Source organism: Benincasa hispida, chromosome 12 (assembly GCF_009727055.1).
Source record: "Benincasa hispida cultivar B227 chromosome 12, ASM972705v1, whole genome shotgun sequence".
NCBI lineage: Eukaryota > Viridiplantae > Streptophyta > Magnoliopsida > Cucurbitales > Cucurbitaceae > Benincasa > Benincasa hispida.
Genome location: NC_052360.1, coordinates 79,564,941 through 79,583,439, shown reverse-complemented (window position 1 = coordinate 79,583,439; position 18,499 = coordinate 79,564,941). Strand labels below are relative to the sequence as shown.

Here is an 18,499-nt window from a genome sequence, read left to right as displayed (position 1 = left end):
AAGATTATATGAGTTACTTGCCTTTTTTCTTAAAAAAAAATAATAGATATGTCAAATGGTGTATTAGATACGTATCTGAAAGTATAGTCGTGTGTTATTGATATCTGATACTTGTATTCTTTGCTTCATAAAGTATCTGTACTTCATAGGTTGTTGACAAATGAAATTCAAAATAAAAATTAAGAAATAAAATGAAAATATTCTAAAATATGCACACTCAAATACCGGTAAATTTGTTAAAAGAAAAAAAAAGAAGAAATATTAGTGGCAAATGGATCCGCCAAATTCTGCCGGCTCTTAGACCGCAAGCACCACCGAATTCGATTCCGATTCATCATTCGTCGGAAAATTTCGTTTCTCAGGTCGATCACGCCGCCGTCTCATCTTAACAGCAAATTTGGGACTTAATTTGAATTCAATCGATTCGACTGGGCATCCATCTTCATAACAATGGCGGAATTTCTCGATTTGGAAGCACAAGACGGCGTCCGGATGCCGTGGAATGTGATGCCGGGGACGAAGCAAGAAGCTAGCAACTGCATAGTTCCAGTTTCCGCCTTGTACACGCCGATCAAAGCGTTCCCGAACATGCCGGTGCTACCTTACTCTCCGCTTCGGTGTCGTACTTGTCGCTCTATTCTCAATCCTTTTTCCATTGTTGATTTCGCTGCGAAGATCTGGATCTGTCCCTTTTGTTTTCAGCGGAATCATTTCCCTCCTCATTACGCTTCTATTTCCGACGATAACCTTCCGGCCGAGCTATTCCCGCAATATACTACTATTGAATACGAGTCCACTGGGGAAACGCCGTCTTCGGTTCCTCCGGTGTTCATGTTTGTGTTGGATACTTGTATAATTGAAGAGGAGATTGCATTTTTGAAATCTGCTTTGTCTCAGGCTGTTGATCTTCTTCCTGATAATTCGTTGGTTGGACTCATTACGTATGGTACTTTTGTTCACGTTCATGAATTGGGGTTCGGTCAGATTCCGAAGACGTTTGTTTTTAAGGGCACCAAGGATGTGTCCAAGGAGCAGCTTCTGGAGCAGATGAACTTCTTCCTCAAGAAGCCCAAGCCCCCTACTGGTGTTATTGCTGGTGCTAGAGATGGACTTTCAACTGAGAGTATTGCTCGCTTTTTGCTGCCTAAGTCTGAGTGCGAATTTGCTCTCAATTCAGTATGTACTACGAAATTTGAGATAATATGACTGCTAGATGCTGTTGAATTGAAATTGAAAGTTGGTATTCGAATTAATAGGTTTTGGAGGAGCTACAGAAAGACCCTTGGGGAGTTCCAGCGGATCAGCGAGCCCCGAGGTGCACTGGGACTGCCCTCAGCATTGCCGCCAGCTTGCTAGGCGCTTGTGTTCCTGGTTCAGGAGCAAGAATCTTAGCGTTTGTTGGTGGGCCGTCGACTGAAGGACCGGGTGCCGTAAGGATATCATTTAATATGCTGACACCCATTGTCTTAATTATTAATTGTGAATTCGCTCAATTTTGTGTATTCTATATATTTGAATGCATTTTGGACTAGGTTCTGATTTTCCCTCCTTATTTTCACTGTCTAGATTGTATCTAAAAATTTATCTGAACCAATTCGGTCTCACAAGGACCTGGATAAAGATTCTGCCCCGCATTTTCATAAAGCAGTTAAGTTTTATGAGGGACTCTCAAAGCAGCTAGTTCATCAAGGACATGTACTTGATCTTTTCGCTTGTGCTCTTGATCAGGTAATTTGCACCCTCGATACATCCACTTTATTCTTAATCTTTTGGGGTTGCTCTCATCCTTTATGGTTACTTCGTATCATTTTTATAAAAAATGAAATTGAGTTGTTTGTGGGATATCTTAAACAGTTGCTGTGGCAATTTTCCTAATGCAGTGGATACTCGCAGGTTGGAAATTTATAATCGTGGTGATGGTAATATGTCCTATTAGGAGATGCTGTTGGTGTATAGAGAGACGAAGCTGAATAATTTTGTTTGTCAAAAGTTCATTTTCTGGAGGATTTATTTGGTCATAGCAGAGAAGTTTTGTTCTGACCATTTATTTTAGCTTCCGATAGTTTAAATTTGACAAGTGAATGCTCTTTAAGGATACATTATATTCTTTAGGACCTATTCTTTCTGTAAGATGCTTGTATATATATGTTATGAGACTAAGTAGTTAGATGAATAAAGTTGTCCAGCAAGAAAGGGAATATAGGAATTTGACCATGACAAGTTTGTATTGTAGATTAGAAATTTAATTTTACTTTGTAAAAGATAAGTATTTCTTTTATTTGTAACTACAATATGTATAATAGACATTGATGCTCCATCGTTCATAAGCATTTTAAATGAAAAATATGTTCTTCTAGGTCGGCATTGCTGAACTTAAAGTTGCAGTTGAAAAGACTGGAGGGCTTGTTGTGCTTGCCGAAAGTTTTGGCCACTCTGTTTTTAAGGATTCCCTTAAACGTGTTTTTTCTGGTGAATATGATCTCGGCTTATCATCAAAGTAAGCATTTAATTGAATATAGATGCAGAAAAAGAGTTTATCATACCTTTTCTTCTTTAGTAATAGAAATATTTAATTATTGGCATACAATTATGTATTATAGTGTAATTATCGATTCTTGTCCACTTAGATCCCCCGCACATTATTTAAACCTTTCTAAAGTGCAATGAACTGTTTCTGTTAATCTTTTTTAATGACAAAATTAATTTGGCGTTAGGCACTTGTCCTCTTGATTTACTCTTTTTTCTGCCTGCTCATTAATGTTACTAAGGACTAATATATTGTATTATGTAAAAGATTGTAGACTCAATCTTGTAATTGCATTTGTTTATAATTTTTCACCTTCTTGGATGCTAGTAAAGGTATCTGATTTATTGTGTTTGTGATTCATTTTTCCATTAAAGTAAATTCTGACTGCCAATTTATTGACGTTATTGTAAATTTTTAATCAAAACCATAAGAATTATGTCTGGCAAAATGTTCCATCTTTATTTGCAGCAGAAAAATATAATTTGTAAGTTTGTAATGTAATACTTATTTATTAATCTTTTCCTGAGTTTCCTTTTCCATCAGATCTGAGAGGTTTATTGTGGAGAAAGGACATGTAATTCATTGTATGTTTAGTTTAATTGGGGAGCTAAACTTCTTTTGGAAGATTTTGAATAACGATTAGAATTATTCAAGATTAATCTAAGTTTCCACATTTCTTCCGCTATAGTTCTATTGTTTAACAACGTCTGCCTGTTGCTTTTAATCACTTTCCTCCTTCCTCTTTTAAATGTTGTTGTAGTGGTATATTTGAGATCAATTGCTCAAAGGATATCAAAATTCAGGGGGTAATTGGTCCCTGTGCATCTCTTGAAAAGGTATTGCCTAAGGAATAGCTGAAGCCTTCCTCTCCTTTTAAAATGTTTTGCATCTTTGAAGTTCATTTTGCTTGCTTTGGTGCAGAAAGGTCCTTTGAGCTCAGACACTGTCATTGGTCAAGGAAATACAAGTGCATGGAAAATGTGTGGTCTTGATAAAGCAACAACTTTGAGTCTCATATTTGAAATTGTTAAAAAAGAGAACTCGGATGCTGCTGTTCAATCTGCCAGCAATCAGTTTTACTTTCAATTTTTGACGTAGTATGGAACCTGAACTTTATCTTTCTAGCTATTTGAACTGTTATGTTTAACTAGATGGAATCCGTTCTTACTTAAATTCAATTTGAGTTTAGTTATCAGAATAACAATGGTCAAATGAGGCTCCGTGTTACAACCCTTTCTAGAAGATGGGTTGCTGGACCTGGAAGCATACAGGTAAGCGTTTGACTCCTGTACTTGAAGCACCACCTATTCATAGATTGGTTTTGGGACATGATTGTTGGGGGATGTATGGGAGCTTCTCTGGGTAACTTTTGTGTGCCTCCAAGAATAATTTTCTGTTACCTCGTAAAGCTTATGTAAGTTCATTGTAAAATTTGTAATCTCTATCCACAACAATATGATTTTGGAAGGAAGAATTAATTTAGGCCATTAGTGAAAATAATTAAAAGAAAACAAGGGAAGAAAACTTTAGTAATAATTGATCAAACATGTTCCCACTGATTTTTTGTTTTAGAAAGCAGAAAAGCTGTTTTCCAGATTAACACTAAAGAACTTACAGGTCACTTCACATATGCAAAGTTTCATGAAAAGAAACTATCCATAGGCTGAATAGCGGGACTATTTTCTGTTGATTAGGATGAAGGTACCATGAGTAGGCTTTGGTGGAGTATTTTGGAAGTCTTTTAACTATTAAATATTTGCTCTTAGGATCTTTAAGAATTTCGTAGTCTAAGTCCTCTATGGCCATAACTTCAAAGATAAAGCCAGAAACTTGGGTGGGACCATGGGGTTCTTATGCAAACTTTGGAAAATTTTGATTCGAGGGGAATTAAGGAGCTTGTATAAACAAATGCCCTTTTGTGTGTATATATATATATTTTATACAACCTGTCCACTTGTATTCTTTCAAATCAATTAAAACACTTGAAAGAAGAAGTTCAGAGAAAAGAGAGGAGGAATCCTGTGGAATAATAATAAAAAAAATAAATATAAACATTGTTGCCGTTTTTTGGCCGGGAGAAGATTATGAAGATGATTGGTCCAAGATTTTTGCCTAGAGGCAGACCCAAATGTAGAAACCACAATGAGCAATGTTATGGCTAACAAGTTGTGTCCACCTATGAAGCTTAGTATGGTCACCAATTAATGTGCTTCAGAAATTTTTTTCCTATTGTTGTTCAAGTTGGATATAGACTAGAAAATGTGCTTAGACTAATACTGATTAGTGAATGATGTCATCAACAAAATGCAAATGAGTGGGTTGGGCCATATCTCTTTCCACTCCTTCAACTAAACCTCTTTCTATCCCCCTTGAAACGAGTTTGCTAACCACATTCATTACTGAAGAGAGAAGAAAAGGAGATCGAGGAGAACCGTCCCAAGCTTCCTGCAAACAAAAACCGATATCCTAGATTAGGCATTAATTAGATTAGGAAAAATAGTCGAGAATTATCGGCTTCTAACTTAAGTTCTCTATAGAACGCATTTTGCCACTGCTCATTGTAAATGTCATTCGATTTGAAATAAAGCTGCAAGATTACATTTGAGAAATTGCAGTCAGCAACAACTGACGAGGGTCTGGGACAAAGTAATAAAAAACGACAAGGTGAAGAGTAAAATGCTCTCTTCTCTCTCCTCTCCCATCTCTCTTTCCAGCCATAGACCTATCTTTTTTTAGCTCCGCTCACCATGGCCCTCCCATCGCCGATCACCCCTTCTTCATCCATCACCTGGTCGATTCATATTGACCGGAAAATCTTCTCTCACTCCAATCTCTCCATCTAACTGAAAGCACTTCAAACTTTCTGAATAAACCCAATCCAACATTCATTCGATTTTTATCTCATGGAAATCTCTTGAATGGCTAACCTCTTCCTTCCAAGCTCTGTTCAAGGACCCTTGCAACCACAAATTTTTTAGAAAGTTGATTGACAATGGTGATACTCTTTGGCTTGAAAAACACAGCAATAAATATGGGTACTTTTCTGAGCTTACCCTTTTAGAGCAATCTGACCGCCGTTCCATTCTCTTTGTCCCTGCTATGAATGACAAAAGAGGCTGGTTCTCATTCTTTTCTTTGGTTTCAGACTATCTTGGGAAGCCTAAATCAAAGAGCAGTGCAACTTTTAGCACTATTACACAAACGTGTAATGCAGTAGTTCAATCAAGAAGCTTTGCAATTTCCAACAATGACATTCCCCCATCAACTCTTGGCAGTCCCAACTCCTCCCCAGCCCCCTGTTACCACATTTAAACTGGCAAGACATGGTGATTGTCAAGAGGTTTGCTTATAATGATTCTTGGCCGATTATCTGAGATTCCCTCTAAGCTTTTCTATCATCTAAATGCACTATCAACCTCATCTCTGATGACAAAGCCTTGCTACATGTCTATAGTTCGGCAATCTCTCAAAAACTATGTGCTAATTCGGATTGGACAACCATTGGCCCTTTGAAACTTAAGTTTCTTTCACCATCCATATCTTCTTCTTTCCAACAACAAATGGTAGCGTCATGTGGAGGCTGGATTAATGTGCTTCATCTCCCAATTACTCATTGGACTGAAGTAATCTTTTAAGTACATTGGTGACATATGTGGTGGTTTTGTTCAAATCTCAAATCAAACGGAACGTGGGTTGGATCTTACTTTTGCTCACTTGAAGATCAAGGAAAACACGCGAGGCTTCATTCCATTTGAAGTAAGTATACCAAAGGAGTTGGCCGGTGAGGAACTACTGGTTCAAATTCAATCAGCCGGCACCGGAGGACAGCGACACACCTCCTTACCTACACAAGGAAATAGCATTAAAGGAGTTTATGAAAATGTGGATCTCATTGATTCTCGGTTAAATGAAAAAAGTAAGTCCATAATTTTTGAACCAAGTCAATCAGTCCCTTCCTCTCTCTCTCCATATCTGCCACCTTTGACCGAGTCTCCTACCAATTATGGAGAAGATAAATCTCCCTCCTTCCCTCACCATAAATGACCAAACGGTGGACCCACAATTTGACTCTATACCTCTTTCCAATTCAATCGAAAACCGTAGCCAAAATCCTTTACCTAAGTCAACTCCATCATTTAGTTTCCAAAACCAACCTAACAACCTCTCCAATTCGTCATCTCCCTCCTTCACACAACCCTCTCTTTCCACAGTTACTTTTAGCGCGGGTCCCACCACTTTACAAGCTGGTACTTTGTATTCCATCTTAGCCAACAAACCAAACCTTCCTTTTACTGGTTTTGATACAGAAGGTTACCTATCTAGCCCTTCCAAAGAAACTAATTTCATTGCTCAACCCCTCGATATGGCCATCTTTGGTGATTAGCCGATTGACACTAACCACCTGCCAATACATATTCTTCCCCCTCTTCCATCCGACCTTAATCACAAACAAAATCTCTCACTTTCTCCCCCTGTCAACCATGAGCCTGTTTCCCCTTCCCTACCCTTCACCATCAACCACCAACAACCATCATCCTCTCCTCCTTCCCTACCCATCAGTCTTCATGATTTGGCTTCCCTATTGTCCTTACATGGTTTATGTGTTATGACTATTCCTTTTATCCCTCCTTCTACCTCCAAAACCAAGAAAATCAACAATACCAATAGTAAAAAACCAAAGCTTCATAGGGAATTGCAAGGCCTTTTTTCTTCAGTCCATTATGATAAAACTGCCACTTTGGCTATTAGGGAGGGCTCATCCGAGCATCCATGAAATTCCTCTCATGGAATGTCTGGGGTCTTAATTCGTGGTTTGGACCTTGGTTAAGAAGCTAATTCAACAACATAACCCTGGGATTGTTCTTCTACAAGAAACAAAGCTATCATCTGTTGATTCTTCTTTGATTAAATCCATTTGGAGTTCCTCATTCATTGGTTGGACTGCTCTGGATGCTATTGATTCGTCAGAGAGTATTCTTATTCTTTGGACTGAGCCTGGCTTTACTATCTTTGAGGTTATTCAGGGCCACTTTTCTGCTTCAATTCATGTATCCTTGTCTGATGGTTTTTCTTTTTGGCTTTCGACGGTTTATGGCCCATCTGATAATGCTTTTAGATCTGATTTCTGGCAAAAGCTTGATGATTTAGCCGGTTTGGGAGGTGTAAATTGAGTTATTAGTGGTGACTTTAACGTCACTAGATGGTCTTGGGAAAAGTCACATGACAAGACAATTTCCTCTAGTATGCATGCCTTAAATCAATGGATTATAGATTATCAATTACAGGATATTCCTTTATTGAATGGTTTCTTTACATGGTCGAGTTCCGGTCCTACATAATATCTATCTCTTCTTGATCATTTTCTGCTTATAGAGAATTGTCTACGTAAATTTGGGTCAGTTACACTCAAACGTTTTTGGATTGTATTGCATCTGATCATTTTCCACTGGCCTTATCTTCTGGAAGCATTGATTGGGGTCCTTGCCCTTTCAGATTTGAAAACCCCTGGCTTCAAGTGCCTTCTTTCCATCCCTTGGTGGAGAATTGGTGAAATTGCCACCCAATTACCGATTGGCCTGGGCATGGTCTTATGTTGAAGCTTCAGGGTTCAAAAGCTATTATTCGTGATTGGAATACCAATCGGTGTAGTGAGGTTACTAATCTTCATTCTCTTGTCTCACAGTTGACCAATTTAGATGCCCTGGAAGAAAATCAACAGGCCCTTAATAAGGAACAATTTAATAGACGTTGTATACTTTGTGAACAGATTGAAACCTTGACTATTCAAGATCACATTCATTGGCAGCAGCGTTGCAAGCTGAAATGGCTTCTTGAGGGTGATGAAAACACACGGTTTTTCCATAGAATTGTTGCTGCCCGATGCCGTAAGTCCTCTATTACGAAAATTCTCTCCAAGGATGGCACTAGTCTCATAATATTGAGGCTGAATTCTTGTCATTTTACTCATCTCTCTTTAAAAAAGACATGGGCCATCGTTTTCTTCCAACTAATCTTCAGTGGAATTTTATTTCATCCTCACAAGCCATTGATCGTCCCTTTATTGATGACGAGGTATTTGTTGCTGTCTCCTCTCTTGGTGTTAGTAAATCTCCTAGTCCAGATGGTTTTACGGCTGAATTTTTCAAGTTTTCTTGGACTACTCATAAATCTGATATGATGTTAGCCACTAACGAATTTTACAATTATGAGATTATTAATGTGAAACTAAATGAAACTTATATCTGCCTGATTCCTAAGAAAGTTGACTTGAGATCTGTTTCTGATTATAGACCTATTAGTCTCATTCCTTGTGCTTACAAGATTATTGCCCATGTTTTATCAAATCGTTTGAAGAAGGTTCTTCCTTTTACCATCTCACCCAATCAGCTTGCTTTTGTGGCTAATAGACAGATTTTTTATGCTTCCTTGATGGCGAATGAGCTCATTGATGATTGGATTTTTAGGAATAAACCAGGGGTTGTCTTAAAATTGGACCTTGAGAAAGCCTTTGAAATGGTTGATTGAGATTTTCTTGACAACATTCTTCAGATAAAAGGTTTTGGTTGTCGTTGGCGCAATTGGATCAGAGGATGCATTACTAGTGCGAATTACTCCATCATTATTAATGGCCACCCCCGTGGCAAGATTATTCCTTTACATGGCATAAGACAGGGAGATCCTCTCTCTCCCTTTATTTTAGTTGCTGATTGTCTGAGTCGTCTTATTGACCATAGCTCCGCATTGGGTCATATTGGTGCTCATCCTATTGGTCATTCAAATTTTACTCGGACTCATTTATAGTTTGCTGATGACACTTTGTTGTTCTCTACTGTTGACAAATCTACTATACAGAACTTGTTTGATATTGTCCATATTTTTGAATGTGCTTTAGGCTTAAAATCAATCTTGCTAAGAGTGAGCTTTCTTGGGATACATGTCTCTGACTCTGATTTTGGCTAGTTGTTGCGTTCTTTTGGTTGCAAACAAGGTTACTGGCCAGCTTCTTATTTAGGGCTTCCTTTGGGTGGTAACTCTAAATCTGTTTTGTTTTGGTAGCCCGTTGAGAGGTTTCAGCATAAACTCCACAATTGGAAGTATTCATATATTCCGAAGGGGGGTTGTCACACACTCATTCAAGCTACACTTTCTAGCCTCCCAACTTATTATTTGTCTTTGTTTAAGACTCCTTCCTCTGTTATTAATTGCTTGGATATTGGTTCGAGTTTTCTTTTGAGAGGGCTCTCGTGGTGATGGTGGTGTGCATAATGTGTATTGGATGGTTTCTCAATGTCCTCAATTATTGGGTGGCCTTGGCATTGGCAATTTTAAATATCGAAATTCTGCTCTTCTTGCGAAATGGACTTGGGCGTTTTTTAACTGAACATGACGCTTTATGGTGGAAGCTCATTGTTGTTAAGTATTAATCCTCTGATTGTGTTTGGCCCTCTCCTATCTCTCGTGTTTCTTCTAAAGCACCTTGGAGGTACATTTTTCATTTTACTGAGTTGATTGCTAATCGAGTTAGTCGCCGTATTGGTGATGGTTCATCTACGTCCTTCTGGAATGACTCTTGGCTTAGTTGTGGAGTCCTTGCCACCATTTATCCGTGACCCTTTCGTCTTATGCAACATTCTGAGGTTACAGTTGCTAATGCTTGGAACTCTTCTATGTCTGCTTGGAATTTGAACTTACATCGTAATCTTACTGAGTTGGAGATTGTTGAATGGGCTTCATTATCCTTTCATTTGACATCTGTCCGATTGCATTCCTCCCCTGATACTTGGTTATGGCCGCTTGATCTTTCTTTGGGCTTTACTGTTAAGTCTCTTATGGCTGACCTAGTGGGTGATCTGGATTCGGGTTTGCCTGATCTTTACTCGGTGATTTGGAAGGATAGATATCCTAAGAAGATTAAAATCTTTCTTTTGGAACTCAGCTGGGGTGCCACTAATACTGCTGATCATTTGTAACGCTGTATGCCTTTATATATCTCTTTCTCCATCTTGGTGTCATACGTGTCACAAACATGCCGAATCGTTGGTTCATCTATTTTTTCACTGTTTTTCTTTTGCTACTGGCATTTGGAACCTTCTTTGGCCTCTTTTTGGTTGGTCTTTCACTTGTCCTATTAACATTTCCGATGCTTTGGCCTCAGTGTTATTGGGTCATCCTTTTGGTGGAACTAAGGTCATTTGGTTGGCCTTTATCCGTGCTTTCCTTTGGTACTTATGGGATGAAAGGAACAGACGACTTTTTCATGATACATGTTTTTCTATTGCTCGGTTTTTTTAGTTAGTTTTGTCTACTGCTTTCTCTTGGTGTAAATTAAAGCACCCTTTCTCTCATTTCAGCTTATCTTTTTTAGTCAGTAATTGGCAATCCCTATTGTAGTTTCATTCATCGGGGTCTTCCCCTTATTCACATCAATAAACAATTTCTTATACCAAAAGAAACTTAAAGTTATCTATAGAATCCAAAAACCTTTTTAGATCTTATCCAAAAATTCTCGATCAGCATTGATGGCCTTCTCAAATCAATTTTGGAAACAAGACCTCTTATGAACTTGAGCCCCTATAATCCTCAATAGTCTCATTGCAATAAGGAGGACCTTATCAAGCATCTACCTCTTGGCCATAGAAACACCATAATTGCATTTTTTTATATGAGAAACAGAGAAGAAATAGAGAACATTAGGGTGTGGATTAATCAACACCATTCTTATTCTATCCACTAAAACCTTAGTGATAATATAATTCTATTGGAACTAGTAGGTAAAATCCACTCTACATCCATTTACTTAGACTGTGAAAGTCTCTCATACCTGAGTCGACTATAACCAACTTGTAAAATTCTCATAAATTTTTTTTATAATAAGTTGGGCGATCTCCCTTTTTTTTTTTGTAAGATCTAGCAAAATGGCCTCTCTGCTATTTTGTTCGTTTAGAATTTTTGGTGGCTGATTAAGGAGGAATTTGCAATTATATTATAGGACTTGATTGCGGGGTTTGACCAAGAAGCTGCTGCTGCAGTCATGGCGCGTCTAGTTTCCTTCAAGATGGAGAATGAGGTAACCATCTGTTCGTTTTCTAGTTTTTAAATCCTGAATGCCGGTGCTATGGTTTTTGTTTTCTAAATCTGGAATTGTATTCATGATGACATTTTCTGATAAAAAGAATTTGTGTAGATGTTTCCCATTTGTAGTACATTTTCAATTATGACAAGAAGTACTCCTAAGAATTAGTTCGATGAAAGATGCCATATTTGAATAGATATCTTCTCAGGACTTATAATTTTGTTATACCATCAGCTCTTTTGGAATTTGGGCTTCATGATTCAGGCTATATCACAACTTACAAGAATACATTCTAACACCTGTTGTATAAGCAAACAATTGAACACAAAATATGGATAACAAACTAAGTCGCGAAGCAGCTGAAGTGGGAAACACTGTTTATTGGGGAGATACTCTGAACCCTTATATATGGTAACCGAATAGAATATATTTTGATGTAGGATGACAGAAATAGCTATACCATTATATCTGGTACTGAACAGAATACATTTAATTTTGATGCAGTTTGGTAGAAACAGCTATATATATATATATATACTATATATAGGATAAGTTAAAAAAAATAATTTTATATAAATATATATAATGTTCTTTCTTGACAAAGAAAAACCTTGGATGCGTATTATAGACATATCCTTGTAACTTGTTAGCGAAGATAAATTTTTCTGTTCTGTATACTTCTTAAACTTTAACAATTTATTTATTACTATTGTGTTCTAATATTGGAAAGTTGCAACTGGTATTCAGGCAGAGTTTGATCCTATAAGATGGTTGGATAAATCATTGATTCATCTTTGTTCCCGTTTTGGAGATTATCAGAAAGATACTCCATCTTCCTTCAGCTTATCTCCACGTTTCTCAATATTCCCTCAGTTTATCTTTCATTTACGACGATCTCAGTTTGTGCAGGTACTTATTTGTTCATATATTTGCAATCATTTTCAACATCAATTAGGTACAATATTTTTATAACCAATGTCAGAATTCGTTCTAATTCAATGTGAATTTTGAAGGTTTTTAATAACAGTCCTGATGAGACTGCGTACTTCAGAATGATCCTGAACCGTGAGAATGTTGCTAATTCTGTTGTAATGATCCAACCGTCATTGATTTCTTACACATTTCATTCAGCCCCAGAACCAGTTCTTCTTGATGTAGCTGCCATTGCAGCTGACAGGATTCTGCTATTGGATGCATATTTCACTGTTGTTATCTTCCACGGAGCAACTATTGCCCAATGGAGAAAAGCTGGATATCACAATCAGCCGGAACATCAGGTATTTCTTTTCATTTTTCCTTTTTACTAATTAAATAGTACTGCAGAAGCATGTACATTTTCATTTTGAACTAAAAGTAACAATGAGGAGTCAATTTAGAAACAACATTGATGACATAAATCTTTTGTCGTGACCTCCATTTTTTACTCACCTACTTTCTCAACCCACTTAATCTTAAAATTTCCTTCTGGCCTGGCATTCCCACAAGAGTTTTGACGAATCACTGAATTATTCGTTTCTCTGTATTGGGATTATATTTCCACATAAAGACTAGGTTAAGAGCGTCCCTCTAGATGATTATCTAGTATTACCATTATCAATGATGTAAATATGAGAAGAAACCTTCTCTTCCCTTTCTATTTCTGTCAATTTTTCATTATTTTTTTTTTTGGGATTAATATTGGGGAAAAGTTCAAACTGAAGTGGCTATCAAGTTGAAGAGATTCCTTTCGTTCAGTTGCTTCGAATTTTGCTAGTCTATGATGGTTGACCATGGTGCTGATTATTAACTACTTTTTGCAGGCGTTTGCTCAGTTGCTGCAAGCTCCACGTGATGATGCAGATGCAACAATTAAGGAGAGATTTCCAGTACCACGTCTGGTGATCTGTGATCAACACGGCTCCCAGGTTTGTCTCCCTTTACCAATCATCGACAGTTCAGTGAATCTGTATATACCTTTTTTATTTTAGTTATTCAACATGGGGATCTAATTCGAAGGCACTTCTTCCTCTGACCCATTCGCTTCCTTCTTGACTTGTGAGAATAAATTGAGAGGGTTGCCATATTGATAAAGTGCATTAACTCTAATTAGCCATCCCATAGAGTATCAAGACATCAAAAATTGAAGTTCGAAGTCCAAAAAATTGGAAAAAGGATAATCACTGAAGTTCAAATATTTGTATATTTTTAATCAATATGTAAACTAGCAGGGTGCCGTCTCAAAATCTAAATAACTTGAGGAAGCATAGAAAAATGTCTCTCAACTCTACTGGGTGAAGTAGTAAAGTTATCTTCTGGTCCTCAGTTTATTTCCCATTTTCACCCATTGTCAAATTCTGCTAGTCAAAATCTGACACAATGATCTCCTTTCACTTTACACCAGCAGCGTGATTTTGATGTGGTCATTCCACCAGAATGAGCCTCTAGGATATCCTGATGTAGGAAGAAAATATGAGTTCGTTTAGTTTGTACATAGTTAATTAATTTAATTACACTGTTGATGCTTAATACTTCGTTAATCAGTATTTAGGATTTAATTCAAAAAGAGCTTAGCATAACAGTAATTGACATGATCCTTCTCTTGAGGTCAAAGGTTCAAAGTCGCATACGCCCTTGATTGTACATAAAATAAATTGCAATTTCTAATATCTTTATTCTTTATTAGTCTCTATGTAGCCTATTAGGTTGTAATAGAGGACTTTTTTAGACTTCCCATCAATGAAATTATGAATGTTTCTCTCTATTGAGAGCTTGCCTGTCTTCTTGGGATGAATTTCCCAACTTTATGGATTCATTTCCATCCTGCCAAAACCTGGTGCATCATTACCTCATACAAGAAACGACCATCTTACTAACTATTAACAAAAAAGTTCTACTACTATTTCCGAAACTGGTTTCCTCTTCCAGACGTCGACAGAACCTCACCATCCGATCCATTTAACACTTTTGTTTTTTGGGACAGGCACGTTTCCTTCTGGCAAAGCTGAATCCATCAGCCACCTATAACACTGAATCTCCCCTTCCAGGTGGAGATATCATCTTCACCGACGATGTCAGTTTCGAAGTCTTCTTGGATCATCTACAGAGATTAACCGTTCAATAAGAACACACAGGTGGGATTTCTTCAGTTTTGTAACATGGCTTCTAGTTTGTATAGTAATTGTTCCGTTTCTATTGAGTGCACATTTTGCATTAGCTCATTGCTCTTTTACAAAGAAAAACTTAGATGCTTTTTCACCCTTTGATGTTTTTAAATTTATGAACGTAAGGAAGGGTACGTTTAGGTTAGTGCTCTGATCAAATTTGGTTTCTGGTGTAATCCAGCAATCATAGGAAGAAGGTTTATCAAGTTTTGTAATTTTTGTTGAATAGGAAATTTTATGAATAAGATGAACTTTGCTGTCAAAATCATGTATTCTTTTATATTCGAGTATAGATAGTCTTCTCCAAATCCCCCTTAGTTTAGAATTTCACCTCTTTCTTCTGTTTCTTACTTGAATCGATTACATGGATTCTAAAATCTCTGCATTCTAATTTCTGCACCAATTTCCATCTTCTGAGACGTCTATGAATTAAGATGTATTTGAAATGACTTTTAAGTGCTTAATTTTTTTTTAAGCACTTCGTGTGTTATTCTAAACAAGCCGACGGTGAAGAGGTCGCGGGGTTGGGCCTTTATTTTTGATGTAGAGGTATTGAGTTCTTTGTAAAGATTTTCGTCTGGAAAATTGTATAGCTGCAAATACATATAGGTAATGAAAAATGGCTAAAAATTTGAAGTATTTGTAATTGCCTATCATGATTTTAGGAGAAGGAAGATTTTTTTTTCTCCCCACTTGTACATTCAGTAGTGTATTCCCGATCAAAACACTTCTAACTGAAAATTATATATATATATATGCTAGATTTTGTTTCAAATAAACTAAGTTTAGTATAATTTATAAAAAAAATATCAATCATTATTTTAGATTATAAAGCAAATGCATTGTAGGAATTTGTTACAGAAATGAACCAACCGTGATTGTCTTCTCCAACTCCTTTTTTAACCCATGGCGGAAGCGGACAAAGAGTGGAAACAAGAGAAAAATTGTACAAAAGAATGTTTCTACCCTCTTCATTGTAGTTAGAATAAATAATTAGGTTAAAAAAAATTTGGTCCCTAAACTTTTATGAAAGTAATAATTTAGTCTTTGGATTTTATTTTGTAACAATTTAGTCCTTGTATTTTATTTTAAATATTTTTTTTAATTAAAGTGTTTAAATGAAAATGACATTTTTAAAAATACAAAATTCTATCCACTAACTTTTTATATATAATAATTTTCCATTTATGAGGAAGAAGGGTAGGAAGATGTAGATGGTTTTGCATCTGAAAAAATTGCATTTTTGTTTTGTTTTTTTTTAAGGAGGGAAAAGAAGGAGACAAGATAAAAAGGTTCTTTGTTTTATCTCTTGTTGATTGTTTAATGGATGTTTAATTATTAATTTGTCATAAATTACAATAAATTTATAGTATATAAGAGAGAATATAGTATTAATTTATCACATAATATAATAAATTTGAAATAAAGTTATATTTTATATTGTCATGTGAACATAGTTATTTTATTATAAACTTGATTAAAATAATTGGTCAATTAACTTTGTAATAAACAAAACTTCTTTTTTAAAATTCATGATTTTAAATGGTAAAATCTAACAGTTAAAGCCTACATATGAAAAAAAAAGGAGATTTAGAATTAACTAGATATAAAAATATAGTAAACGTTCAGATGAGAGTCCACTATAGTAGTTTCGTTTATCTCTACGGCACCATAGCAAATCCACTTCATCTTCTTCACCAACCAGAAGAATTTACTTGCACGACTACCTTAGATTGCTTGCAGTAATTGCTTTCACCTCTCTTCAATCTATTTCTATCCCACAAGCCCCTTAATCTCTCACTTTTTCTGCCTCTATTCCTCATTTTACAAAATGGGTTTCATGAGTCAGCTTCCAAGATCCTGCTTTATTGAACGAAAAGAGTTTACGCTATCCTTAGACAAGTTTTCTGGAAGCACCATGCTTTTAGTAACAGAGGTGGGTCATTATAAGTCTTTATCTTTATCCTTGACCCTAGATTCCCTTGACTGGCTGAGATCCACCTTGAAAACTCTAATAGCCACACCAAGGACTAATCGCTTTTTCTTGGAAAAACGCTTTCCTGATTACTGGCTGTGGGTGGAAAAAACTCAAAATAGGAAACGGAAATTGGCTGAAGTTTTTCGAGTAGGACGGAAATGTTGCCTGATTCCTGAGGGAGCAGACAAGAACAGAAAGCAAATGAGTTTTTTACCAGCGACAGACGAGGAAAAAGATAAATTACACAAAATTATGTCATCCTTATTGAATGAAGATAGTCCAGTGCGTACGTTTGCTGAAGTACTTTCTCCAAAAAAGTTCACCTGAATCAACTAAAAAAAAGTAGACATTCGCTTTGACGGAAGCTCTTTGACTACTGAAGCAAAAGAAGACATAGATTGGACCAATGCAATTATGGTTACAAGACGATGTTTCCATGACGACTAGTCCAAAATTTTCAGGAAGATTAAGGCCTTGACTGGATTGGACTTAAAATACAAGCCTTATCACGTTGAGAAGGCCATAGTCTCTTTTGAAGATAAAGAACAACCCAAGCTGCTATGCATGAACAGAGAGGATGGGTGACTGTGGATCAGTATTACGTTAAATTCGAAAAATGGATGATTTCTATACATGCAACCCCAAAACTGCTTCCTAGCTACGGAGGATAGACAAAGTTCAGAGGAATCCCGATTAACGCTTGAAATATGAATACATTTATGCAAATCGGGGACGCATGTGGAGGATTCATAAAGGTATCAAAAGAAACATAGGTGAAAGCTAATTTTGTTGAGGCAAAGATTATAATCAAGGATAACTACACAGGTTTCATTCCATCTGCAATCAATACAAGGGATGAAATTGAAAACATTTTTCTGATACAAACGGTTGCACAATTTGGAGGGAGATGGTTAATTAAAAGAAATCCAAAGATACATGGCACTTTCACTAGACAAGCTGCAATATATTTCAATGAGTTCGATCATGAGTCGGAAAGCTACCATTTCAATGGAAACGTAGCAACTGTGCCAACAAATTTCCAGAAAATTTCGAAACTCATCCAAAAATGGCCGCAAAGTCCGACGGGGAAGCCAACCGGCGATTATGCATAAACCAAGAAATTTTTAAAATCTGAGAATGATGACGATGATAGTTAAGGGATCGAATCCCGCAGTGGAAGCATTGTGAACGTCTTGCATCCCACAATTCGTTTTTTATATAAACAAATTTAGTATACTAAAACAGAATATAAACATGTAATATAGCATGCTTTAAGAAAAAATATTAGAACCATTTTTACCTTTTTAGATTCCCAAACTTCACGAATAATCCTCTTTAAGTTCCAATGAACGATTCCTCTAACGATCTTGATCACGAATGATTTCTTGAACAATCTCGAATATTACCACGAAAGTAACCTTGTTATTCTCTAAGATTCCAATAGAGGGATAGGTGGTATCCAACTATTGGGAAAGGGAGAGGAGAAAAGGGTTTTAGAGAGTAGAGAGGATTCTCTTTGTGGCTTAAGGAAAATTTTGCATAATAACACTTGTGTATTATGTATTGTCAGTGTCTCCCAAAGGGGCTATAGGGGGTCATTCTATTGAAATAGGAATCTTGGTGACTATTTTATGGTATGATCTTATGCAAACTCATTGCATAGGGTACTCCCACTCGCATGTCAACTACACGAATGCATTGGATCATTTCGTTTGTATTAAATACAAAGTGAGTTGTATCTATAGTATTATCAAGATAAGGTATCCAGCCTTATCCCTATA

The 18,499-nt window shown here is 36.6% G+C and overlaps 1 protein-coding gene across 2 annotated transcripts; it reads left to right on the top strand.

Moving 5' to 3' along the window:
- Positions 1–234: 234 nt before the first annotated feature.
- LOC120067173 (protein transport protein SEC23) lies at positions 235–15,030 on the top strand. 2 transcript variants are annotated; one of them, XM_039018647.1, is made up of 12 exons: positions 236–1,176; positions 1,257–1,430; positions 1,567–1,728; positions 2,358–2,497; positions 3,288–3,363; positions 3,449–3,624; positions 3,717–3,798; positions 11,517–11,594; positions 12,348–12,509; positions 12,614–12,877; positions 13,400–13,504; positions 14,560–15,030. In XM_039018647.1, the coding sequence occupies exons 1-12, from the start codon at positions 451–453 to the stop codon at positions 14,698–14,700; spliced, it is 2,286 nt and encodes a 761-aa protein (XP_038874575.1). In that variant the 5' UTR covers positions 236–450; the 3' UTR covers positions 14,701–15,030. The 2 variants fall into 2 exon arrangements, 1 of the variants encoding a protein (XP_038874575.1); XR_005478938.1 differs by lacking the exon at positions 14,560–15,030 and having other exon boundaries at positions 235–1,176; positions 12,732–12,877.
- The last annotated feature ends 3,469 nt before the right edge of the window (positions 15,031–18,499 follow it).

What these genes read in the sequence shown, in the direction of transcription:
- LOC120067173 (XM_039018647.1), top strand. Translation starts at nt 451, where the DNA reads ATGGCGGAATTTCTCGATTTGGAAGCACAAGACGGCGTCCGGATGCCG. An exon ending in TACTTTCAATTTTTGACGTA is followed by an intron (nt 3,625 to 3,716) that starts GTATGGAACCTG and finishes ATTTGAGTTTAG; the next exon opens with TTATCAGAATAACAATGGTC. An exon ending in GTGATCAACACGGCTCCCAG is followed by an intron (nt 13,505 to 14,559) that starts GTTTGTCTCCCT and finishes TTTTTGGGACAG; the next exon opens with GCACGTTTCCTTCTGGCAAA.